The sequence below is a fragment of the Micropterus dolomieu genome, linkage group LG17, assembly GCF_021292245.1.
Source record: "Micropterus dolomieu isolate WLL.071019.BEF.003 ecotype Adirondacks linkage group LG17, ASM2129224v1, whole genome shotgun sequence".
Taxonomy (NCBI): domain Eukaryota; kingdom Metazoa; phylum Chordata; class Actinopteri; order Centrarchiformes; family Centrarchidae; genus Micropterus; species Micropterus dolomieu.
Genome location: NC_060166.1, coordinates 16858729 through 16883138, shown reverse-complemented (window position 1 = coordinate 16883138; position 24410 = coordinate 16858729). Strand labels below are relative to the sequence as shown.

The 24410-nt window shown below is 39.2% G+C and overlaps 1 protein-coding gene across 1 annotated transcript in view; it reads left to right on the top strand.

Moving 5' to 3' along the window:
- si (sucrase-isomaltase (alpha-glucosidase)) overlaps positions 1–24410 on the top strand; it is a 78386-nt gene that overhangs the window by 4401 nt on the left and 49575 nt on the right. The window contains exons 5-17 of the mRNA XM_046074621.1: positions 247–398; positions 4703–4874; positions 5278–5377; positions 6007–6119; positions 6244–6369; positions 9470–9601; positions 10085–10204; positions 13754–13867; positions 14421–14505; positions 15151–15268; positions 18893–19064; positions 21350–21466; positions 24189–24343. Of these exons, the coding sequence (XP_045930577.1) occupies positions 247–398; positions 4703–4874; positions 5278–5377; positions 6007–6119; positions 6244–6369; positions 9470–9601; positions 10085–10204; positions 13754–13867; positions 14421–14505; positions 15151–15268; positions 18893–19064; positions 21350–21466; positions 24189–24343 (1676 nt within the window). The remainder of the gene's footprint in view (positions 1–246; positions 399–4702; positions 4875–5277; positions 5378–6006; positions 6120–6243; positions 6370–9469; positions 9602–10084; positions 10205–13753; positions 13868–14420; positions 14506–15150; positions 15269–18892; positions 19065–21349; positions 21467–24188; positions 24344–24410) is intronic.

Sequence of the window (24410 nt, the reverse complement as noted above, 5' to 3'; positions counted from 1 at the left end):
TGCTTGCACATAAGCTCACACTCACAGCCACACATACACATTTGCCAGCAACAGAGGAAATTGTGAGATAAATCTAGTCTAGTCAAATTAATTTCAAAAGCAGTTTTTATCAAAGCATGTTTAACACAAATGCTGTACAGAACAAAAGAGGACAGAAATAGCAATATATACACAACAAAGTACGAACATGACCGTGAGATATGAGGCCACGCTCACACTGCCTAAATGGTTGTTTCTTCTCTTCAGATCTATGATGCCCAAAGGCCGAGGTTTGAGGTCCCCCATGAGCACATCAGCAGTCTCAAAAGTGACCCATCCAGCCCCATCAGCAACACATTGGAGATGACAAACAACCCCTTTGGCCTTACTGTGCGCAGGAAGGAGACCAAAAAAGTCCTGTGAGTGTTCCCTATATGTGTATTGTTTGTGTTGGCCAAGGAGGGGGCTGTTTACAAGAACTAGAATATCACATTGTTTGTCACGTTGACAGTGAAGGATGGAAAAGTGGAAGGCTTAGGAGGTAGAGTGGGTTGCCTACTAATCGGAAGATCGGTGGCTCGATCACCGCATGTCAAAGAGTCCTTGGGCAAGATACTGAATCCCAAATTGCACCCTGTGGCTGTAACATTGGTGTGTGAGTTTGAATGATTAGTTTCTGTTTCCGATGAGCTGTTGGCACCTTGCACAGTGGCCTCTGACAACAGTGTTTGAATGTGTGTATATTATTATATTATATTATTAAGCTACAGAATGTGCAACATTCTGGAGGCAAAATACAGCATATTTCCCAAAATAATTGTTGATAATGTTAGACAATCTAAGTTCTTTAATATTTGATTTGGTCTCTTTAAGTTGTTATTCAGTCTTCTCACAATCACCTTATAGAATTGAGAATTGGCAGCTGTCAATAAATTAACATTGATTCTTTGTATTGTTGTCGCAATTATATCAGAAATCCTCAAAGGTGGTCTGTGCACCACATAATCTCATTTCCTCATCATCTCATCTCATCACCATGTTATGTTATTGTGAATCAGAGCCAATTGCCATTTAAGGCACATGACAGATTTTCCTGTAAGGCAAACATTTATCTTAAATCTAAATGACTCAGATGTTTCTTTTATGGTAAAGTTAAAGCCAAAGTTTCCCTTTAGGATTTTTTAAGTGAGACTATATATTGTCGAGACTTGATCAAACATTTAGCGGTAACTATACTTGCCTTACTTCCATCTATTCAAATTCATTCTATTCGAGTTCAGTGTTTTTCTTTACTGCAGAGCTAAATACCTTCACTATGCTTTCACACTGAAAATATGTTCTTATGACATATTGCAACCTTTGTCTCACTAACTTATATCACTTACTAGTGTATAGACCAGCATTGTCTTTCTCAACACTGCACATGACCTTCAACCAGAAGCAATGAGATTGCACTACAGATTAGCGGTTATTTAGTCGTTGCTATAACTTTCTTTTGCTTGGATAAACGTCTTTATGACACCACCTGGTATGTGAATCACCATTATCAGGTGATAAGTCAGACTTTAGATTGCTTTGCTCTTTCTCTTGTTAAAGGGGCATTATGTAGTTTTCAGCGGCCACTAGCGGTGCGGTTTTAAGATTGCAACCAGGCGTGTGCTCGTACGCGTGCTCGCTTGAACTCATGAGCGAGCAGAATCCGAAACACAACCGCTTTCATACAGAAATCCTGCAATAAACGCAGGAACACCAGCATGCAGGCTGTGGCTTTTCACTCAGACATGTTCAGGCTCTGTTACTTCAACGTTACCATCTCAGAGGCAGATCAACTCCAACTTTCATTCAGCGCAGCGAGACACCGGCACAGTATTCCCGAAAAAAGGCACAGTGAGAGCGGCTATAGACAGGTAGGGAGCCAGCTTCACACAACATGCTGGAAACTCAGGTAAACTCCCACTACAACGTTACAGTAATATTTTTATCAGCTTGATGTTGAACTAATCCATGCTCGTTACACGGCATTTACACAACGTGCTACATCGTTAGCTTGCCTGCTGCTTTCAGTAACTGTCTTTACTATCTGTGTATTTGTCACCGGAGGCTCAGCAATTTCAGCACAGCTACATGTTTTGGATAATGAAACTGTTAACGTTAGTGAGCTGGACTGGATATTATAACGAGATTGTGTCACACTTTATAGCAGTTAGACCGCAGTAAGTAAATTTTCTGTAGTTTTAGTGGATGGCTCTTCCACTGGGTTGTATATTATGTGGGTCATGTTAGTTACAGCGACTGAGAGGTGGAGAAGCTGTGTACCTGAGTATCAGTAAAAGACAATAAATCTAAATTGAACGTTACGAAGCAAACAGCGGCAGGTCCGAGCTACTGTAGCGTTAGTTGGCTGCTCGTGGCCGCATCAATATGGGATAGTAAACAAATCGCTCCACATTAGCATTTTACCATTAAATCATTTCTTGCAGGCTTTGACACTTTGACATAACAGTGGAACAGAGGAAAGTAACATGGGTTGCATTAGTTGGTGAAGTAATGTGAAAGTGATATAACTTTGCACCGGACAACATTAGCAACTGCTCGGCGTTAGCCAGCGAGCTAATGCTATCTAACTTGAGCCAACTGAAGCACAAAATCAAAATATATTTTACATGCTTTGTAGTAATGTTAGTTTACTTGTCCAAAAGGATGAAAGCCAACTCTGGGTCTGTTTTTATACCCAAAACAAAGCAGAGGTTTCTCCATGATTCAGAAGCCCTGCCGATGTTGATCCGTGTTTTCGTCCGAAGTCGATCTGATTCACATTTGGCCTGACGAGCTTCAGCAGATAAAACTTTTTTTTGTTTTTTATCCTTATGTGGAGTTTTTGTTGCAGTCTGTGTTGTGCTGGGAGCAGGTCGTTTCTTAGTGTTAGCAGACTCCATGTCGTAAGTTGCAGTGTTGTCGCTGCTGAGTGCAAAGTCAGTAGACAAAGTGAGAGCCTCTGGATAGCGTATGCAGGTGTCAGTCACTGGATTTCGCTGAAAATCTGACTTTGAGCCTTCAAATAGGAATAGGAATACTTGCCTTCAGAGTTAATAGCCAAACCCGGCAAGTGGATCATTTTAATAACCTACACCACCAAATGAAATGTAAAAAGAATGACAGGACCTTTGTTAAAGTTCACTAGCATTTAAGCAGAATACCAGAATTTATTTTATAAGTCGGCCTGTTCTACTGGAGTTGTGGTTGACCCAAAGTAAGTGGCTTAATCATAACCATTACAGGAAAAAATAGGTTGTAACAGCTAAATGCATACAGTTTCTCAACAATTTTAACTGTATGCTATTCATGTAATAGTTTCAGTGAATATTAGAAAGTGGCCTTTCTTTGTTTGACTCATTTATGACAAGCTGTGGGAGTCCAACAGGACGACACTAACAAACTCTGTTTGTGCTTTGGCAGTTGTTATCATTATCGTTTTTAAGAGCAATATTGCATTCACTTCAATGTTTTCATAAATATGTGATAATATTTTGATAATGAAATCAGCAGCAATTGCCTAAGTCAATCAATTAGAGTGATAACAAGGTTTATATATTTACTTCACGTACCATAAAAATTGCACCAGGTCATTATTAAGTGTTTATTAAGGTGTCATTTCCCCAGATGCAATTCATTTATAGAGAGAGAAAGAGAGTGTGTGTGTAAATGAATGCACGTGGAGTAATTATACGTATAATCATTCTGCTCTTTGACCTGTCTCGCGTGTGGGCGTTCTCTTCTTGGAATAAAAGCTATTTGTAAACAGACATTAGGGGTGTAACGGGATTCAAAATTCATGGTTGGTTGTGCATCTTGGTTTTTGAGGTCACAGTTCGGTACATTTTTAGTACAGCAGGGAAAACAAAAAAATGTAGAACCTTATATTTTTGTCATTTATCTTGAAAAATGTAAACATTTAACAGTGGCTCATTAGCCAGCTCTGGTCTCTCATTTGTGCTTGCAATTCGGAGGTCGTACCACTGCAGGAGGTTAACTAACCTGGATCTCTGGGCTAAGCTGTATAGCATGCCACAACAGCTGATAGACAACAGCTATTGCACTGCCAAAGCATTTCGGGTAAAACGTACCCTCTAGATTTTCGCTTTTGCATGCGCACGTTCACTTCACACAAATGTAGCCACTCCTAGTCATCCTATTGACTTGGATTGACAGTCACAGCTTGAAGACTAATGTAAATAGTCTGTATTTAAGTATTTCTGTGTGTGTATGCATGTATCACAACTATTCAATTACAATGTATACTTATTGCTTTTCCAACCTTTACTTGTATATTTTGTCTCTATAGCTTTGTTTTGGCAGCTGTATGCAGGCTTAGTATTTCAACTACCACTGCATGTCTTGTTTTGAAGGCTAGAGAAATGTTACCCAGAAGGCTTATTAGAGCTTGATCGGATGGTCTGTCTTCTCCCTGGTTTTTCTTTCTACAAGTCAACTCCTCCACATGTCCTTGTCTCATTCCCACTCCCACTCTCTCGCTGCATCTCACTTTCTTTCTTACCTCCTCGTCTCTCACATTTTCTCTCTCACCTGCTCTCTCTATTTTCCACATTCCTTTGCTCTTTCTCACACCAGGTTGTCTTCTCACTTCCCAGTTGTGACCTGTTGTTTTGTTTTTGTCTCCTGTTCTCTCTCTCTCTTTCTCTCTCTTTTTTTTTAATAAACTCAGGTTTGACACTACAATGGCCCCACTGGTGTTTGCAGACCAGTACCTACAGCTGTCTGCCAAGCTTCCGTCCCATAATATTTATGGCTTGGGAGAGCATGTGCACACACAATATCGCCATGACACAAATTGGAGAACCTGGCCCATCTTCACCAGAGATGCTTTCCCTAATGGGGTGAGGAGTACACACACACACACGCGCGCGCACACACACACATACACACACACACACACGTGCAGCTATACATTTGTCAATCCCTGTAATGCTATGTTTTTGTCGTGTGGTTACTGTATCGAGACATTGTGTGCTCAAAGGCTTACACATGAAAGGTCTAGCTATAGTGCATGTGTGTGTGCATTTGTGTGTGTGTGTGTGTGTGTGTGTGTGTGTGTGTGTGTTGCAAGCACACCCAACATGTGTATTCTCCTTCCCAAAGGGCTTATAAATGAATGCCTTGTAAGCTGATTAGGCAGTGCAGTGACCCCTCTGCTTCAATAAGTCTCCTACGTCCCTGCTGTGCCTCACACATCTTCTCTATGTCCGTTCATCCCTCTGTATCCCTGTGTCTTCCCTGCAGGGAACCCACAACCTCTACGGACACTATCCCTTCTTCCTCTGTCTGGAAGATGAAAGTGGAAAGTCATTCGGGGTCTTTCTCATGAACAGCAATGCTATGGGTAAAGATAAACACACACACACAAATGCTGGCACACAGAAACCCACAAATACATGCATGTAGAAACCCACAAACAGATACACTGTCCTTCGTGAAGTATACACAGACACAAACACATATCTTGAGGCAGCAGTATGTGTAAAAAAAAATAAATAAATAAATAAATAAAAGTTGAACAGTTAACTAAGATTGATAGTAGGCAAACAATTACGGACAATCAAGGTCATGTGGTTCAAGGGCACGTGAGCCAGCAGTTATGCCTCATCCTCCTAACACAAATAGATATACTGTAGCCTCAATCAAACTGTTGTGCTGACAAAACAAAGAGAATATTGCATGGCTGTTTTATTCTATGAAGGAGATGATTGAAAGCAATGGGGGTGGCCACTGACATGCTTCTGTTGCTCACTTCTATAGTCTCCTTATATAAAAGGTTTTTTCATGGGTTGTCTTGACTGATACATACATGATGTGTGAACCAAAAGTCCTCACATGAATAAAAAAAAGTTGTGGAAAAGTCTCAAAATAGAGCTATTGCTGGATCATTTCAGGGCTATGATTTATAAGTTAAGAGTAGTTGGTATTCGGATTAAGTTTGCAGTGTTTCCATCTCTTTTGTCTTTTTTTCAGAGGTGACTTTGCAGCCCGCTCCTGCTGTGACCTACAGAACAATTGGAGGAGTCCTTGACTTCTACATCCTCTTTGGAGACACACCAGAGCAAGTGGTGCAGGAGTTCCTTGTGGTGAGGCACAAATATTTATTTATTTATTGTTGCTTTTTCTGGGCAAGTCTGATATGTAAAAGTGGTTTGGGAGTAGCTTTTGAGCAGTAATTGCATAAACAATATGTCCAATTGTTTTATACAGCTCATTGGCAAGCCTGTCATTCCTCCCTACTGGTCCCTGGGTTTCCAGCTCTCTCGGTGGGACTATGGCAGCCTGAGTGAGGTCAAGAAAACAGTGGAGAGGAACCGTGCAATTAGCCTCCCATATGTAAGATCCTGTCTGCTTACTTGTTTTTCTTTTTTCTTTTTCTTTTTTTTAGGCTGTCTCTATGCAGTATGTCTGACAAACAGTTTGTCTATAAGCCTGTCAAAAATTACGATCAAGACTATTGTCATGGGTTTCAGGTGCATAAATGCCATCACGTGTTTGGCACTTTCACACTCAATATCTACGCTGCATGTTGTAAATCTCAAACGTATCAATGCATTTATTATCACAATAAAAATCCACAATAAACTCATATCAGACTAGATCAAGTCAAGTTCTCCGGTCCATTCACACAGATGCTGTGACAATGAGAAATAGGCAATCTGTTTCTGAAAAACTATGTGACAAAAATCCACCCAAAGTATCAGAAGCATGAGATCATTACCAATCGACTGCAGTCTTGGAAATGAAAACATGCGGCATGTTTTTCTTGATATTTATTGAATTTGACCTTAGATGTCAATTGCTGAGAGATATTTTTAGAAGGTTCCGGGATTTTCTTAAGATAAAATCAGCACTTCAAAGACAAACTGTCTAAAATAATGTAGTGACAATGCACAGTTTGTGCAATGGGGGATTTCTTTAGTTGCTACCACAACTGCATAAAGGAAATCAATACTTCACCTTGTGCACCCCTTGTTAAATTTGAACCACTCATGCACTACTGTGTGGTTCCAGAGGCAAGAGCCTTAACCACTACACTATCTGTGAAGACGTGATATGAAGGTTGAAGCAGGAGTTGGACAGACAGTCAGAGTGATAGGGGTGGCCTTTAGCTTAGATGGGGTAATCCAGCTTTCTGTCAAATAATAGAGAGTCTGCTGGGCTCCATAGGTTCAATCCCGGGACAACTATTTTTCAAGCATCACTGAATGTTGCCGCTGATCAAAGATCAATCGACCGAGTTCCCTTCATTATCTCATTCATCCTGATCTGAATGTTAAAACTACTCCAACACCTCTTTCCTTCTGAGACACTTGATAAATGCCAGTTCTGGTTGACATTTTCTTGGGAATGAGCCTCACTTCTTATCTTCATCCGAGTCTACCACTAGTAAGTATAAGAAGTATCTTCCACACAGAGCACCAACGTTTCATGTACTTTCCATTCCTTAATTGTTAAGGTAAACTCCTTATCCTAATCTTTAAATGTCCCCATAAAACACTTCAATTGTATCACAACTCAGCAATACCTGCACCAATTGAGGACGCAATTTGAACTCTGTCTTATTTAAAGATCAGATACAAACAAATGTTTAACCCATCTCAATATTTCACTCTGATAATCTCCAATCTCTCTTTCATATCCAAAGACATTAGGATGCAGCTGCTTCCTCTCCTGCTGTACTCAGGGACATATTTGATAACCGTTAGATAGACCACAGAGGGCATTATCACATTCTCCCTAATATGTCTGGAGCTGATTACCATTAGAGCAAGGATCTGGCAGAGCCTTCCAAACCATCTGCTCTATCAATATGAAGTCGATTTTGGCAGACAACAGACAGAGAGCAAGCATAAAGTCACACCCTGACTGAAAAAAAAGAAGAAGAATGTGTTAACGTTCCCATTGTCCTCCCAAGGTTTAGCAGCACATTAACCAAGTTGTTTGCACTCACATCAGGTCTCCAAATCCAGCAAAGGCAGGTCAACATACAAGCTAGCAGTTCAATTATTTATTTATTTTTTTCAGTGAGGCTCACAGTGCAAAGTGCAAAAACTGTTTGTTTATTAGCAATGCCTAGATGAGAATATACATTGTTGGACATATTGAAGATACTGAAGATGCTGAATGTTATGTGGATGTGTCTAAAGTTTTTCACAGAGGTTGTAGCATATGTGGGTACATTTAAGAGGCATCAAGAGTAATTTTAATTGATATATAGTATACACCGTACACATTATCAACAAGCCATGCCAGCATTTTAGTATTTAGAATTAAGCTTTAAATATCTAACCTCTATCTAATATAGGGCTGGGGCGATTTGTAAATACGTCGACGCGTCGCTGCATCCGGTGTGGGATTATCCCGGTACGGACAAGCTCCAGCTACAAGACCGCGCCTTCGACCGTCTAAAGTTTGGAGTATTTCAGACAGACACTCAACAACGTGCTGCTCCGTGAGCTCTGTGAACTGGAAACAGCTTCACTGCAGCACAGCTGCTGTCCACGAACACGTGAAACGAAAGTATCCCGCAGCACATTGTCTAGACGGCAGCACCGCAAATCGTGTTTAGTTTCTTCAACGCAAGCACGGCACATTATCAGCACGTAGTATTTCTTCTTTGCCTTCATGTTAAAAGTAATTTCTGCCCCGCTGCTGTCATGGTAACGTAACGTTACACCGCGAGTCATGTAACGATCGGCTGTTTCATATTTTCTGTTTATTTAACGGCCACGTATGAGCGAGAAAACAGCTGAATCTAATTACAGACAATCGGTGACTGTCTGTGAGTCCTTTCAGGTGTTCACTGATGCAGAAATACATTTTATTATCATACTGCATTTCTTAATATTGAAATTAATCCATGTCAGAAACATTTAAAGTTTTAAGTAAAGTAGCCTAATTAACGTCTGTTATTGTTATTATCACAACACATCATTGACGTGGAAATTTGATTCATTTTAAGATTTGCTGCTATTGTCATTATTCGAATGTGCTTCATCAGGATGATTGAATAAAATATAGATTTATTGATTAGACATGTTTTTGATATTTATTTAGGATAAATTGGTATGTTAATCAGTAATAGGCAACTTTTCTTTCTTTAAAATAAACAAAATTAGTCATTAGATTAATCGACAAATCGAATAAATAATCGTTAGATTAATCGACTTGAAAAATAATCGATACGTACAGCCTTAATCTAATATTTAAACCATTTGAAGCAAACTCATTAAGTTATCAAGTTATTCACATAACATACTGTATCCAGAAAGATTATGTCACAGCAAGCCTCAGAAACAATTTTTTTTGGGTTGTTAATGATTTTAAAATGTCTGGATTTGGAATCATCTGCTGTCCTTGAACTGCATATTATCAGGTACTGCATATACATAAGGTGCACCTAAGAGTAAGAATTTTTCTTCTTCCCATGCAGGACATTCAGTACACCGATATTGACTACATGGAGAATAAGAAAGATTTCACTTATGACAAAGTCAATTTCACCGAGCTGCCTCAGTTTGCCGACTACCTCCATGAGAAGGGACAAAAATACATCCTCATCCTGGTGAGAAGTACTTCAATGTAAATGAAGGAATTGACACTTTAACAGTAAATTGAACATTTAAACATCCCCGTGCAACTATACAACAACAATTTACCTTGCATTTCTGAAACCTATTTTATTGTTTGGTAGTACTCTCATTTGCATATTACTAGCCAAGTGATTGTGCTTCAACGTATATATCGATATATTATGTTGTATAATGTAGTTGGACAACGGATATTTTTTTTTAACTATAGGAGCTTTCCGTCTTATAAAAGTAAACTCCAGGTCAAATCATTGACAGCTTAACTAAAGAACTATGCCAATGTGTGTTTCATTGTAACATAAAACCTAGAATGCTGCAAAATTAAGATGTCACATTTTACAAGTCATCTACACCAACCAACCAATTTCTAATACAGCAATTTCAAAACTTTTCTTATAAAGGCAGGTCTGCTATGTAGATTTCAGTAAATCTAAATGAGTGTTTGTCTTTGTCCCCAGGATCCTGCAATAGCTACTAGTAAGTTGGTGGGGGGTGCTTCATATGGCTCTTACGACCGTGGGACTGAGAAGAATGCCTGGGTCACTAAATCAGATGGGAAAACCCCTCTACTAGGAGAGGTGAGCTACATTTGGGAAACTTTCCCTCCTCCATATGGTAATACCTCTTTAACACCAAGCTCCCATCCTTCGTATGTCCCACGTCTGCATTTTGGGCAAATGACTTGTCACAGTGATATTCAGGTCATCAGGTTGTAAAGAAGTCCTGCATGGGTTAACCTTAATGTTGCAAAGCACAGGTCAAATGCAGGTATTAAATGTAAGAGGGGTGTGTGGTCATTACATATTATGATAGATTCGTGTACTGTAAAAGAAAGGAACAAAGGTATGACCTTATATGATATAGGTGACACTGAGTGTCACAAAAGGTGCCATTTAATAACATGTGTTATTATTATTATTATTATTATTATTATCAGTTATACATACGTTTGGGAGGTGCACTGGCTGTTCCACTTACAACTGGCAACAGACATGATTTAAACAACCTTAGCATTGTATGATTGTTGCCAGATGCACCAAGTCTGGCATCTCAGAAACTGCCAAGCTGTTGGGAATTTTATACAGCATATGGATTTTACTCAGAATAATGTGGTTAACAAAATATAATTGAGTTAGCCAAAGTCCCTAAGCAACATTCTTAAACCAGCTTGTGTCAGACTGGCTCTAGGATGAGTTACAGGTACAAGATGTAAAAAAATAAAAACAATCTTATTATGAGACTGAGCAGTGATGTTGGAAAATTCTTCTAAACCCCCCATTACATTCACTGACACATGCCTGTACATGTTTTATTAATAGGGGAAGGGCTTTTTTGTCACAAGCACCAATTGGGAAATGTTGTTGCTGAGGTATGAGGACAAAGTCTAGCTTTTTATAAAAATGTATACTCAATATGATTCAGGTACATGACAATCATTTCAGTTCCAATAATCTATGCAATATTAGAGTCCGATAAACCATTAATAGGTTGAGTTAGATTGAGAGGTTACAACCATGAATAATCCATCAACAAATCAGCATGAACTGAGCAACATAATATACAGTAAGTTCAATGTAAGACCTTGCAGGTTCCATGACTCAAAGAAATCCATCTGCTACAGGCTTTGCCATTGAGTGTTTAAGCCATTGCATTAAAACAAAATTTCATGCAACATGTAAATACAGTATCTCACAAAAATGAGTAAACCCCTCACATTTGAGTAAATATTTGATTATATCTTTTCATGTGACAATACTGAAGAAATGACACTTTGCTACAATGTAGTGAGTGTACAGCTTGTACAACAGTGTAAATTTGCTGTCCCCTCAAAATAACACATCACACAGCCATTAATGTCTAAACCACTGGCAACAAAAGTGAGTACACCCCTAAGTGAAACTGATACTGTATATGTATTTGCTGTGCGTATGTGTGACTGGTTCTCCACGGTCTCCATCAAATCACATTATTCCTTAATGGAAGTTCAGGCCTCTAGTATGTTATGTCTGATCCCTTTCCCCCACAGAGCACATGCTTAAAAAGCTCTCCCCTGCAGAGAGGGTTGGAGGTGTGTGTGTGTGTGTGTGTGTGTGTGTGTGTGTGTGTGTGTTTGGGTGGGGGGGGTAAATGTCTGTTGCTCCCATGCTTTTAAAGTGTTGCTTTTGATTACGCATGCGATTAGGCCCAGTCCCTCGGCTAATCGCTTTTTCATGCTGTTTATAACAGGTCAAACATATGCATTGATTCCGCATTAGTGTTTAATCTTAAAATGTTCTGCATCATCGCATCACAGATTAGGGGTGTCTGTGTGTGTGTGAGTGTGTGTGTTTCAGAGAGACAGAGAGAACAAAAACAAAGTCATTCTGTGTGTGCATCTATGTCTATCTATTTCTCTAAATGAGAAGCTATTCTTGGTTGTTTGTGCTTTATGTCTGTGCACGCATGTGTGTGATTATAATTGATTCTAGTTTATTTCCATATGAATATATGTCTCCTGGTTCTGAAAACAGTTGGGTCATTGCAGAATGGCCTTTGCAGTAGCTGTTTCAGTGATAAAGGAGTATTTATTTTGCTTTTAAGATGGCTAATTGCTCGCAAAGATAAGGATAAAAGCTTTTCCTGGTGGTCCATATGTTTCAGTGTGCGAGTAAAATCATAACAAAACCTCACTGACACAGATGAACATTTCTGTTCAGAGCACAGAGGCAAAAAATGGATGGGAGTAAACAAAACAGCTGAGAAAGAAAGGAGTCTATGCGGGTTTAAAGGTAGGAATGACAGACAGAAACATGGGCAGAGAAAAAGGCAGACAGTCACAAATAATAGATTAGAGAGTAATGTACAGGGGAGACAGACTGGCTGTCTTTCTGAGTGTTAGAGGATGCCAGACATAGTGAGAGACAAGAGACAAAAAGACAGATTATCAGGTAAACACAAAAAAGGGACAGAGAAGATAGAAGAAAGACACTTTGGAGCAGAGGCAGGCATAGGGACAGATCGAGACAGGTGGCAGAAAATATAGACAGACAGGTAATAGCATAGATAGGCAGGCTGACAGACAGAAGAGCATAAAAACAGACAAATAGACATAAAGATGGAGTGAGATATGCAGCTACAAATGCCAGCAGATTTGTTGAAAGTGTTTACTGTGGTGTCAGCATTAGTAAGCAGCTGGAGATGTCAGAAAGACAAAATCTGGAGTTGAAGGATGGAAGAAATGACTGTGAAAAGAAAGATGGCAACTGTGAGGGACCATCAATAAGCTCTGACCTTGAAGTTCTGACCACCTGCCAAAAACATCTGCCTATAAATCTATGCTTGTGTATATGGGTGTGTGTGTGGGCACGTGAGCGTACATGAGCATGATTCATGTCTTTGCTATAAGCTGGGTTGTAAAGTTATTGGCAGTTGAAGTAAAAGGTAAAAGATAGCTAGTGTGGCGCAACCTTGAGATTTAATATCTACTGTGCGCTACAGAAGAGTTCACACACAGAAATGCACACGCACACACACACTGTGACAATACACGCACACAAAATCTCCCTGCTCTGTGAACTAATCATTTTTCTCATGTCATTAAGGACGACTTCTAACACACAGTCACGTCTAGAGATTTCTATTGCATTATCGATTTCTCCCCTCCTCTGTTCTTGTTCATCTTTCAATCCCCTATCTCTCTCTCATTCTGTCTGTCTCTCTCTCTCTCTCTCATAAACCCCGCCCCCTTCCTTACTTCATCTCTCTTCCATTTTCTTTTCTTTGTCATTTCCACATCCCTAAGCTGTTTCTCTGACATTGCTTCCATAGGCTTAGTTTTTGCCGCTGTGTAACTGTTTACGCCTACACCATCAGCTGATCACACCCTGTCATGTTGTTTACATGCAGGCTAGATTCTTGCCTGGTTAAAGACATGTCACAGATGCTTTTAAATCTGAAATAAAAAGGATTTTGTTGTTACTTTTTAATGAAGTCCTGTCAAAAAAAAAAGGTTTAACATTGTGCATGAAGTGAATACTGTCTGCAGGGAAGCTCACACAGTGATGCCAAACTATTGCTCTCAGAGCTTTATTCCAAAACTATTAAAAGTGCTTGTGTATACATACCATCTTGCATTCCCTCCCTTTTAGGTGTGGCCAGGAGTGACTGTATTTCCAGACTACACCAGCCAAAACTGCATTGACTGGTGGGTTGATGAGTATGAGCGATTCTACAGGGAGATCAAACATGATGCCCTCTGGATTGTAAGTCAGTTTTAATTACATAAAGTAAAGGTGTGTATTCGCTGATTAGATGTTCACTATCCGAAAATTCAGAAACTGGCATTATTCTGCAGCCAGTTACACACACACAGGGGCAGTGAGCTAAACGTTTTTGTAATTTTTGGTGACAAGTATTTCACTGAGGGTTGAACACTGAAGCCAATAAAGAGCAACCAAACACAGGCTCTTCAAAAAACGGGCTGAAATTCAAATTACACTGTTAATGATTCCTCAGCTGAAAATTTGGATCTATCTCACTCATTATTTGGGCTGTTTGCTGTAGTACACACAATTTCACATTTTACTTCCAAACACCTTGGCTCAACCCAGGTCACTTTAATAATGTTTATTAGGAGAAAAAAAAATTTAGGATGTGAATAAATCTTCTTTTCACATTGTTTTTACTTTCGTGGGAGAATCCTGGATTCACTACACTGTTATGGCATGCCATTAATAATTATAAATATTAGTTGAAATGATTAGTTTAAACATACAATTGTGTTTTAACAAACAGTGTTCTCTGATTCACTTGCAGGACATGAATGAAGTGGCTAATTTCAAGAAAGGATCAACTGAGGGTTGTGCTGATAACAATCTCAACTACCCTCCCTTTACTCCAAGTAAGACAAATTTTTTAACATATGCTGCCATAATCATATGAAATACTTGCTATTCTTTTACAGTTTTAATATCCATAAACATCTGTGTTCTTTTAGAGACATAGTTGAGTCTCAAAACTGTCATGGCAGCATTGTTAGTTTGCCCTCAGTTACAAAACCGTTACCGCACTACAAAGAAATAGGCTAGAGGATGTCATAGGCTTGCAGCTTGGAGCCCAAATGTTGTGCACAAGTTGATAAATTTGTCACAATAGCTCATAAAGTAAGTTCAGGTCCAGAGAAAAACTCATCTAAAATAGTGGGTCCCCGGTGAGGAATTTTTAAAATGACTCTTCTGCCATGTCTTTTATTCCAAATATGTCCCAGACAGGATGATAATACCTGGAAAAGGCATGCTCCCCTGATGCCACCTTTTTATTGCACTCCTCCTTAGTCATCCTCTTCCTTCATTGCTCTTTCTGTCTGTCATTTCCTCATTTCTCCCACTTCCTATTGCTGTAGATATATCATTGTCTCTTGGTCTTTCTGTCCCCTTCTTCTGCTTTTCTTCCCGTCTTTCCCTCACTGCATCCTATATTTTGTATTCATTCCACATCTTCTCTCATGCTATGCTATGTCTTTACCTCCATCTTTTCTCTCCCTCAGGGATTCTAGACGATGTGATGTACAGTAAGACTCTGTGTATGGATGCCAAGCAGGACTGGGGGAACCACTATGATGTCCACAGTCTGTATGGCTATTCTATGGTGCTGGCTACTGAAAAGTGAGTGCATTTACAATCAATGACAGAAGGAGTTTGGCCAATTGTGCTATGGAGGCCAACTTGCTGCCACCCCTTCGGAGCAATGAGGCATTGGCAGACTGTGTAAAGTCAAAACAGTGTAACACAAAATCTTTAAAATCAAGTGTTGCAGAAGTAGAGGTTATTGAGAAATAGCCCTGGAACAGAATTGTGGCGCTGACATGCAAAAGTGCATTGGAGAAATCTGTCAGTTCAGTGACTCATGCCCTCCGATAAATCATGGCATGCGGCTCTTGCAGACCATTTGCAAGTTGGATCCCATGTGAGAAGTGTAGAAATATGTTTTAATGAGCCCGACTCCCAGGGTGAGTGAATGAATTTCTCATCTGGGTCTGGCGCTGAAACTGTTTAAGGGCCCATTATTTACACAAACCTACAGAGAGGAATCAATGTGAGTATAGGATATAATCATTGTGAGATGTATATTAATGAAGCATTAACCAGGTTCAACTTTATTTACATGGAAATTTACAGTTGAGTGTACACATCCTAGCTTGAGTACAGACATTTGGCCTGCTAAACCCATAAACCCTTTTAGTCTATGGATAATGTTATGTGCATCGTGCATGAAGGGCCACCCGTTTTTGTATATCCAATATCCAAGTAATGCCAATGGCTGTAAAGCCCACTAACTTACATACAATATGGTACATAAAGTTTACCTTGCCTCTGCAACAGTGCTTGGGTGCAAAACAACTATAAATGATGCTACTGTGATGTGTGAGGTGGGTCTAAAATTCATGATCATTATAATCTCTGTTTCCATCACAAAATTAGGAAAATGGAAGTGCTGCACAAAAACACAAGCCACTTAAATGTCACAGAGGTATAAAGGCTGCAGTCACATTCATCGTAGTACAGGAGTTTCTATAGTACCAAAGCCCTCAGCTAGTCATTTCACACAAGGCTAAAGTTGGCGTCAGTTGCCAGAATTTTAATATGCACTAATGGTGATGGTATGGGAAATTGTATCAGTTGGAAAGCAGCACCCACCTGCACTAATGGGTTTTCAGCTAATGGAAAAAAAACACCCCCCAAAAACACCCTATAAAACTAAAGAAATGCAATGCACATCCTTTGGTGCTTTGATATCATACATTGAGGTTAAAAGTAAAAAAAAGTAGCAAAGATGGTGTCACTGTAACTTTTCAAGTGTCCTGAATGTAGCCTCAGCATTGCTCAGTACAGTGTCTGCAGTAGCCATGTACCTCATAGATTGTTGGGCTACTGTTTTGAAGCCTCAAGTTTGGCATTTGTGTCGCCATCTTGGTATTCTGGAACCAAAAGTGACAAGAGGGTGGAGCTAGCTAGCTTGGTTTGCAAAATGCATTTGTAATTCATGATAAATGTGATATCAATTGGGATGCTAATGTTGGCTAGCAAAAACAAAATGTACTTACCAGAAAACAAATAGCAGTTGACTCCTTTGAGTCTTTTGTACACCCAAACACTATACAAACCATTTTTAGGTGACTAAAATGTTACAATTACCTAGAACGAGAGGTGGATGCTGCTGTTGAATGCATCTGATACTACATGACTGTCTTCCACAAGGACTTGAAACTGAGATTTCACACTAAAGTAGCACATTTGAAAGACGAGCTACATAACTTTGTTTGGCTACTTGTTCAGGTCACATTTATTTACATGTCCCCTCTGGTTTAATCATTTCCAATGCACGGTAACTAGAGACAAGCGGGTCGCCAATATATTTACTATTATATTAACGTTACTTCATTTAGGGAGAATAAGTAAATGCCATAGTTTAACTTCTTCTTAGTGGTCTTCCACTGATAAACATGGCATTAGTTAACTTTGTGGGTTATTTAATTTAGCAATTAGCAGCATTAGCTGCTGTAACCGATGTTAGAGAATATAAATATAATAAGAATATAATAAGTATCACACTGTTTCAGAAATAAATCTACAATCAAGTTTGTTAACAGCTTAACTAATGTAACATTACACATAAGTTTTATGTTTGCCTAAAGTTAACGACATTCACATTACTGCCAGCTGGTGTAACTATACTGTTGTCCAAGTGGTGACAGTAAAGACAGCGATTTATACTCACTTTACAGTGCCAGAAACAGGCTGTGGCAATGGACAGGACAAAAAGTTGTACACATTTGTCATAAACTGGGAGAAAAACTGTCTCACTGGAAATGGCTTATTTGGGCTAAGAGGAGAAGTGATGAGAAATATTTTTGTTATTATTTAAGAAATGTTTTTCACGTGACAAATGACCAACTTACCATAAGCATAGATAATGTTCATTGTTGGTTCTCGTATCTCAACAAGGGTCAGCTAATTACTGTGTTTTGTGGTAGTTTTATGGCAGTGTTGCCAACAGGGGAGTCGCAGAGTGCCACACTCATAACATGATTAAAGGATCAGTCTCTCCGTGTTTTTTTTTTTTTTTTATGAATCGGCAGTTATAAACACCAATACCGATTTATCTGCAATTACCTCATTTCAGTCGATAAATCAGCACACTGATAAATCGGTCGGGTTCTTATAGCCACGTCTGAAAGCATACCCTGTTTATCGTCTACTTTACTCTAAATGGGACCATAATTTACAAAATAAACAACATGCTGTATTGAAGAAGATTTGAAATTAGCTATTGAGACCAAAGTTTAAAGTTTTCACTGAGTGTGAGAAGTAGGGTAATTTTGTCATTGACTACAATGCAATTGGACTTCTATTTGCAACCACTGGAGTTGCCCCCTGCTGGCCATTAGGAAGGGTGCAGGTAGAAGGCAGGCTTTACTTTTAGGCCCAGGAGTTGCCGCTTGGCAGAAGCCGAAGATGATATTCTTTCACAATGATATTATTATGGATGTTATGGATTATTATATTAAAAGAGACATCTTAAAAGGTTGCAATGACATTTGGCTGCAAGACATCCCATTGATCAACTTACATGTATACACGGAGAAAGGATTTTCACATTCATATATGGCTGTCACATATAGACATCAAATGGCCATCCTGTTACTACCACATGGTATATTCATATATTGTATATGTAGGTGCACAAAAACGCTCAAAATTAATACATGAAGGAAAACATAATACTTACATAGACATTACACGCATTCACACACACACACACATATCTGGAGACAATGAAATACAAGCTCTCTGAAGTCAACTTGCTGACTCACTCTTTTGGTATTAAAGCTAGCTCATCTTTCTTTTGTCTACTTTCTCCTTCCCTCCTTCTTTTTCTCCCTCTGTCAACTAATTAAAATGTATTATTGGCAGGAGACACATTTTGTAAACATCATCAGGGCTTTGTATTGTCGTGGAAATCAATGCTGCTTCGATTTCCTTCATCAAACAAAATAATAATGTACAATGGGAAAGGAAAAGTACTACTAGCTTGAGCTTTGTCCCTATCTAATATCTATTTTTCTTGCTCTTCTCTGTGGGCATGTATGTATTGTGAATGTGCGTTTGATATCCGTCTCCCTTATGCCTATCTGTCCCTATGTCCATTTTACCTTAATGACCTTTCTTTCTCTCTCACTCCCCCTCCTGTTCTGCATCTCTACTTGCTGCCTCCTCTCCACCCCACAGAGCTCTGCAGAGTGTGTTTGGAGGAAACCGAACTCTGATGTTGACCCGCTCCTCCTTCCCAGGTGTGGGAAAATATTCAGGTCACTGGCTGGGGGACAATGCTGCCAATTGGAATGACATAAAATGGGCCATCCCTGGCATGCTGGAGTTTGGGCTCTTTGGGATTCCCTATGTGAGTAGCAAACCTTCACAGAAGGGCAAATACTGTGCACATTATGCTTAAAGTAAGTGAGTTTGGCAGGAAAAAACATGTTCTACCTGGTTGCCATGACAGCTTAACAGGACTGCAAGAAGTAATCCTTTCAGTTTTTCACTTGAGCGATAGATTCAAACATCACATAATACATTTCAGAGTTAACATTTTAATTTGGGCCTTATTTCAAGCCTTTTTACACAAGTGCTGTTTTGTGTTGTAGCCCTGTCAACTTTGATAGCATATCATAACACACTTTCAGAAGAAAAAAAGTTATGTTTTGTTTGATTTCAATTGCCCATATATTTGAGAAATAGTAAAACTCCATGCACCCAAGACTCCATACAGTCTGGTTAATTTTTGAGCAAGGCACATTTCTTTTGAGGCTATCTTAGATAGTGTGAAAGATACAGAAATGCCATTAGGTATTTAGAGTCTTGTTACAAATCTCTATAAGTTAGATAGCTAGAGCCAGTCGTAGCTTTATGCTTTTCAGTTCAGTTAACATGTACTTCAGGCATTCGGAAGTGTCTCTTTTTTGCCTTTTTAAACAGGAATTAGCTGCTAATTGAGATCTATGTTCAGGCGTAAGCATAACGACAGAGGGGCAGGCAAGAAAAAGTGTGTCTGGAATGAGATCCATTAAAATGTCTGAAAGAACACTGGTTCTTTTTGCAGGAACACCACCATGTTCAACAACAGACTTGGACAAACACACTGCAAGTCACTACCCAAGCCCACTCTGTAGTGTGTACTTGCAAGCGTGTATCTGTTGTCCAAACAGCAGTAAAATAAATCGACACACACACACACACGCACCCCTGCAGCTGTGCATGTCAGGAGGTCACATACACTGATTAGCCATAACACCATAACATTATGACCAGCTGCCTAATATTGGGTGGGTCCCCTTTTTGTCGGCAAAACAGCCCTGACCCATCGAGTCACAGACTCCACTAGACCTCTGAAGGTGTGCTGTGGTATCTGGCACCAAGACGTTAGCAGCAGATCCTTTAGGTTCTATAATCCTCTATGGATTGGACTTTGTCCAGCACATCCCACAGATGCTGTATTGGATTAATATCTGGGGTATTTGGAGGTGAAGTCAACACCATGAAGTCGTTGTGTTCCCCAAACTATATCTGAACAATTGTTGCTTTGTGGCAGGGCGCCTTATCCTGCTATAAGAGGCCGCTGCCATCAGGGAATGTCGTTTACCTGAAAGGGTGTACATGGTCTGCAACAATGCTTAGATAAGTGGTACAAGTCAAAGTAACATCCACCTGAATGGGAGGACCCAAGGTTTCCCAGGGGAACATTGCCAAAAGAATCAAAACGCCTCCGCCAGCTTGCCACCTTTCCCTAGTGCATCCTGGTGCCATGTGTTCCCCAGGTAAGCGACGCACATAAACAGGGTTATCGACATGATGTAAAAGAAGGCACTTTGCACAGTGGACAGGGGTCAGCATTGGTACCCTGACTGGTCTGTGGCTACGCAGCCCGATATACAACAAAAGGGACGGCGATGCACTGTGTGTTCTAGCCATCAGAATTTTGCCCTTGTCAAGGTCACTTAAATCTATATACTTGCCCATTTTTACTGCTACATCATCTTTAAAATGTTCACTTTCTGCCTAATATATCCTGACAGGTGCCATGATAACAAGATATTCATTGTTATTCACATCACTCGTCAGTGGTTGTAATGTTATGCAATGTTGTAATGTTATCCTGGTGGCACTCTGTCAAGCAGGTTCTTCAGCACTCACACACATGCTCACACAAACAAACCACGAGAGAGACAGAAAAAGAGAAAGCAGGAGAGTCTGTTATGTAAAAATATGGCTAGTAGTAAGCAATAGAAAGCAAGCAGTCTCTGTGGACTGGCCTTTGACTGAAGTCTTTTTCTTGGAATCCATTGTGCAATCAATGAAAATAAAGATCAGTGTCCACATCTACTGTCTGCCAGTAAATTTTGACTGAATTGAACAGTCATCAAGCAATACATTTTACAAGACCTCAGATCCAGTGGTCTTTCTGAAGGTGCCTGGAATGACATTTATAATATACATAGAGCTGCTTTATTTTATTCCATTTTCAATCTACAATCTTTAACTGGAATCCACCGCATCCCCCTTTTCTCTGTGTTTATGAAATGGTATGCCAACTGTAGGATTCCAATACATTGAATTTAACATTTAAGATAATAGTTATACTTTGGGTTCTGGCTAAATGTCAAGCCGTCGTCCCCTCGTGTGTTTCAGATTGGAGCTGACATCTGTGGATTCTTTGACAATTCTACTGAGGAGTTATGTCGTCGCTGGATGCAGGTGGGAGCTTTCTATCCCTTCAGCCGGAACCACAACGCTCAGGGCTACAAGGTACTGTAAAGGCATTTTGTTGAACAATTCTTATATTAGACTGTCAGTTTTAGATTTATGTATCACACAGCCATGGTTTAAAGTGCTGCAGGGTATGCCCTTTATTTCACAACATTGTATAGGTGCTATAAACTCCAAGTGGTTAAAAATAGAAATTTCTGTCTGTATCCATGGAGATTGTCATCATACTAGCACCAGTACAACTGTGTTATAAAATGGGAGCAGTGGGACCTCTGATTTTGGGTTAAACACTGGGAATGTTTGCTGTTAAAAATCATGATAGTTGCAGTGTGTATTGGAACAGCCGAGCCTGAAGGAAAGAAATTGTGCCAGGCTGATACTCATCAAAGAGGTTGAGATTTTACACTTGTAAAAGGTAACATTAACCCTCTCACGCATGAATTATAAAAAACATTATCTAGATTTTTTAATGATTCTTTTTATTACTCAAAATCGGGATGAAATGCATTACCATATACACCTTTTTTTATTTTCAAAATTCTGTTTTATATTTAAATTTAAATTTAAATTTGTAAATGCAACAAAAGAGTAAAATGCCACACATGACAATATAGAATATTATGTTTTTTATGTCATGTTATGCTATTTAAGCTCAATAGTTGAAAATAACAATAAAACACATATTTTAGGAATAATTAGAGGAAAAACACTCACGGTGGTATTTATAACTGTAGTTACATGTATGCGGAAACCCAGTAGCATATTGTTATCCTCATCTAACTTCATGTTGAAGTCTCAGTTGTAACATATCAACATCCAACATGTATCAGATTAGATAGTGCTAGTTAAAACTGATTTCTTTACAGTATGTGAGTACAATACAATGATCTTTTAAAGGCCACAAAGCAGTCACAAGTTGCCATTTAATGCTGTAATATGCACTTTTGCATTATTACTTATGTTCATATATTTGTTAAATGTCTGTTTTATTATAATATAATATAATTCATCCCATCTTTGAAAAAGTAGAATAGATAGATAATAGCAGGTTACAGAAATCAAATTTAATGCAATCTTACTTCACTATTGCATGACGTCCAGATACGTAGACAGTTGTTTTTTTTGGTGTATAAAAACTCAATTTTAACTTAACAACTTGTTAATAATACTTTACTGTACATACTACGATTTTTTTTACCTTGATTGACCTCCTTGAATAAAAGTTTTTCACAGATCTGCCTGAGGCATTTAGCACATGGCCATCACCGTCAGTTATTTTAGATTGATGAGGTCATCAATCAATAAATGGAAAACATTAGAGAGATACCACTGTTAAAATGTTGCTCTCAATTAACACTGTCCTCAGATGACTTGGAGAACATATCCATGATATAGTAACCCAAAATAGAGGTAAAATAACTCCACGTGGACATCATGCATGAAAGGGTTTTTAATGCATGTTAAATTACTATAATATGATGTGCCATATGGTGGATACACAGCCAGCATATTGTCAAAGTAAAAAAAGCAACCCAAACTCTTCATATACAAAACTTCTTCTGTATATATAGTATTGCTCTTACCGCAGCCCCATGCACAACACTTCATAGTTCAGAAGAATCCACAGCACGCCTGCCTTGCCTAGTTATGGTTGCTAAGATATCATTGTTTAGGGGAGCAGTTTAACTGTAAATTTGTTACAGGTAGGTATGTTAAAATCTTTTTAGACTGAAGCAGACCAGATTCACAATGACAACAATTCCCAACAGGTCTCACAATAATAATAATAATAATAATAATAATTATATATATATGTAATTAAGTTGAACTATAATGAAGATAGAGTGATATTCATGTTTATCTTTAGCAGTCACACTATAATTGCAAATGTCACACATCAGATCAGAGCTAATGTCACAGAGATGCAGAAAAAAACACCTGCTGAGCCTACAACAGAGTCTATATTGATGTTACATACTGAGCTATTATTGTAGATGAACACAAATAGCTTGGGAGAAAAAGTTGGTCCCCAGCGTTGAATGGCGTGAAAATTTATGCTGTCGCAACATTCTCCATGTGACATTTCCATGTTCATCACTGCTGCAAAAATAGCACAGCATTGAGAGAGAGAATGGGGGAGGGGGGTTGTCAAGTAATAAATGTTGTGTGTTGGGGGGGGGCGGTAAATTTGCTGGAGGATGCGCACATGATGATGAATTTGAAGTATGATTTCCACTAATGTGTGACCTTTGCTTTGCCCTTATCATAGCTCTCATCACACAGCCATGATGGCCAGTCCAAACACACACACACACACATACAGATCTCCTCACACTCTGAGAGGTGCCGAAGGCATAAATGATTAGCCAGATGAGAGGAGCACGGCCTGTTAGCTGCTAATCACCCTCTTACTCTCCACTATCATAGAAATTAAATACTTCTGTTTCTTTCTCACACACGTTTTCTCTTTATTTCTTTCTCTCAAGTTCTCCTATGCTCATTCTCTTTGCAAACTCTGTGATTAGATTAGTCCTATATGAAGTTCATTTCTATTTTAATCATTATATTCCTCCCCTTTTCCCCCAGCTTTTCATTCCTCTCCCCTCAAATTCATTCTTTCCTTCATTCAAAAAAGTTCTCCCCTTCATCCTCCCACCTCTCTCTTTTTTTCCCTGGTGGATAAAAGACAAATATTTATTTTCTCTCCACCCTTCTTCTCGTTCATCAACCCCATCCCTTTAATCCATCTTTCTGTCTCCAGCCACAGGATCCAGCTGCGTTTGGCCCTACCTCAATGCTGGTGGAGAGCTCTAAACGTTACTTGAAGATACGTTACACACTATTGCCTTACCTCTACACACTCTTCTACAAAGCCCATACCACAGGGGATACTGTTGTACGTCCTGTCATGCACGAGTAAGTCATTATAAAGTCAAAATATTCTAAGTATAGTGTCAAGCTATTATAATACCACTTCAATCTG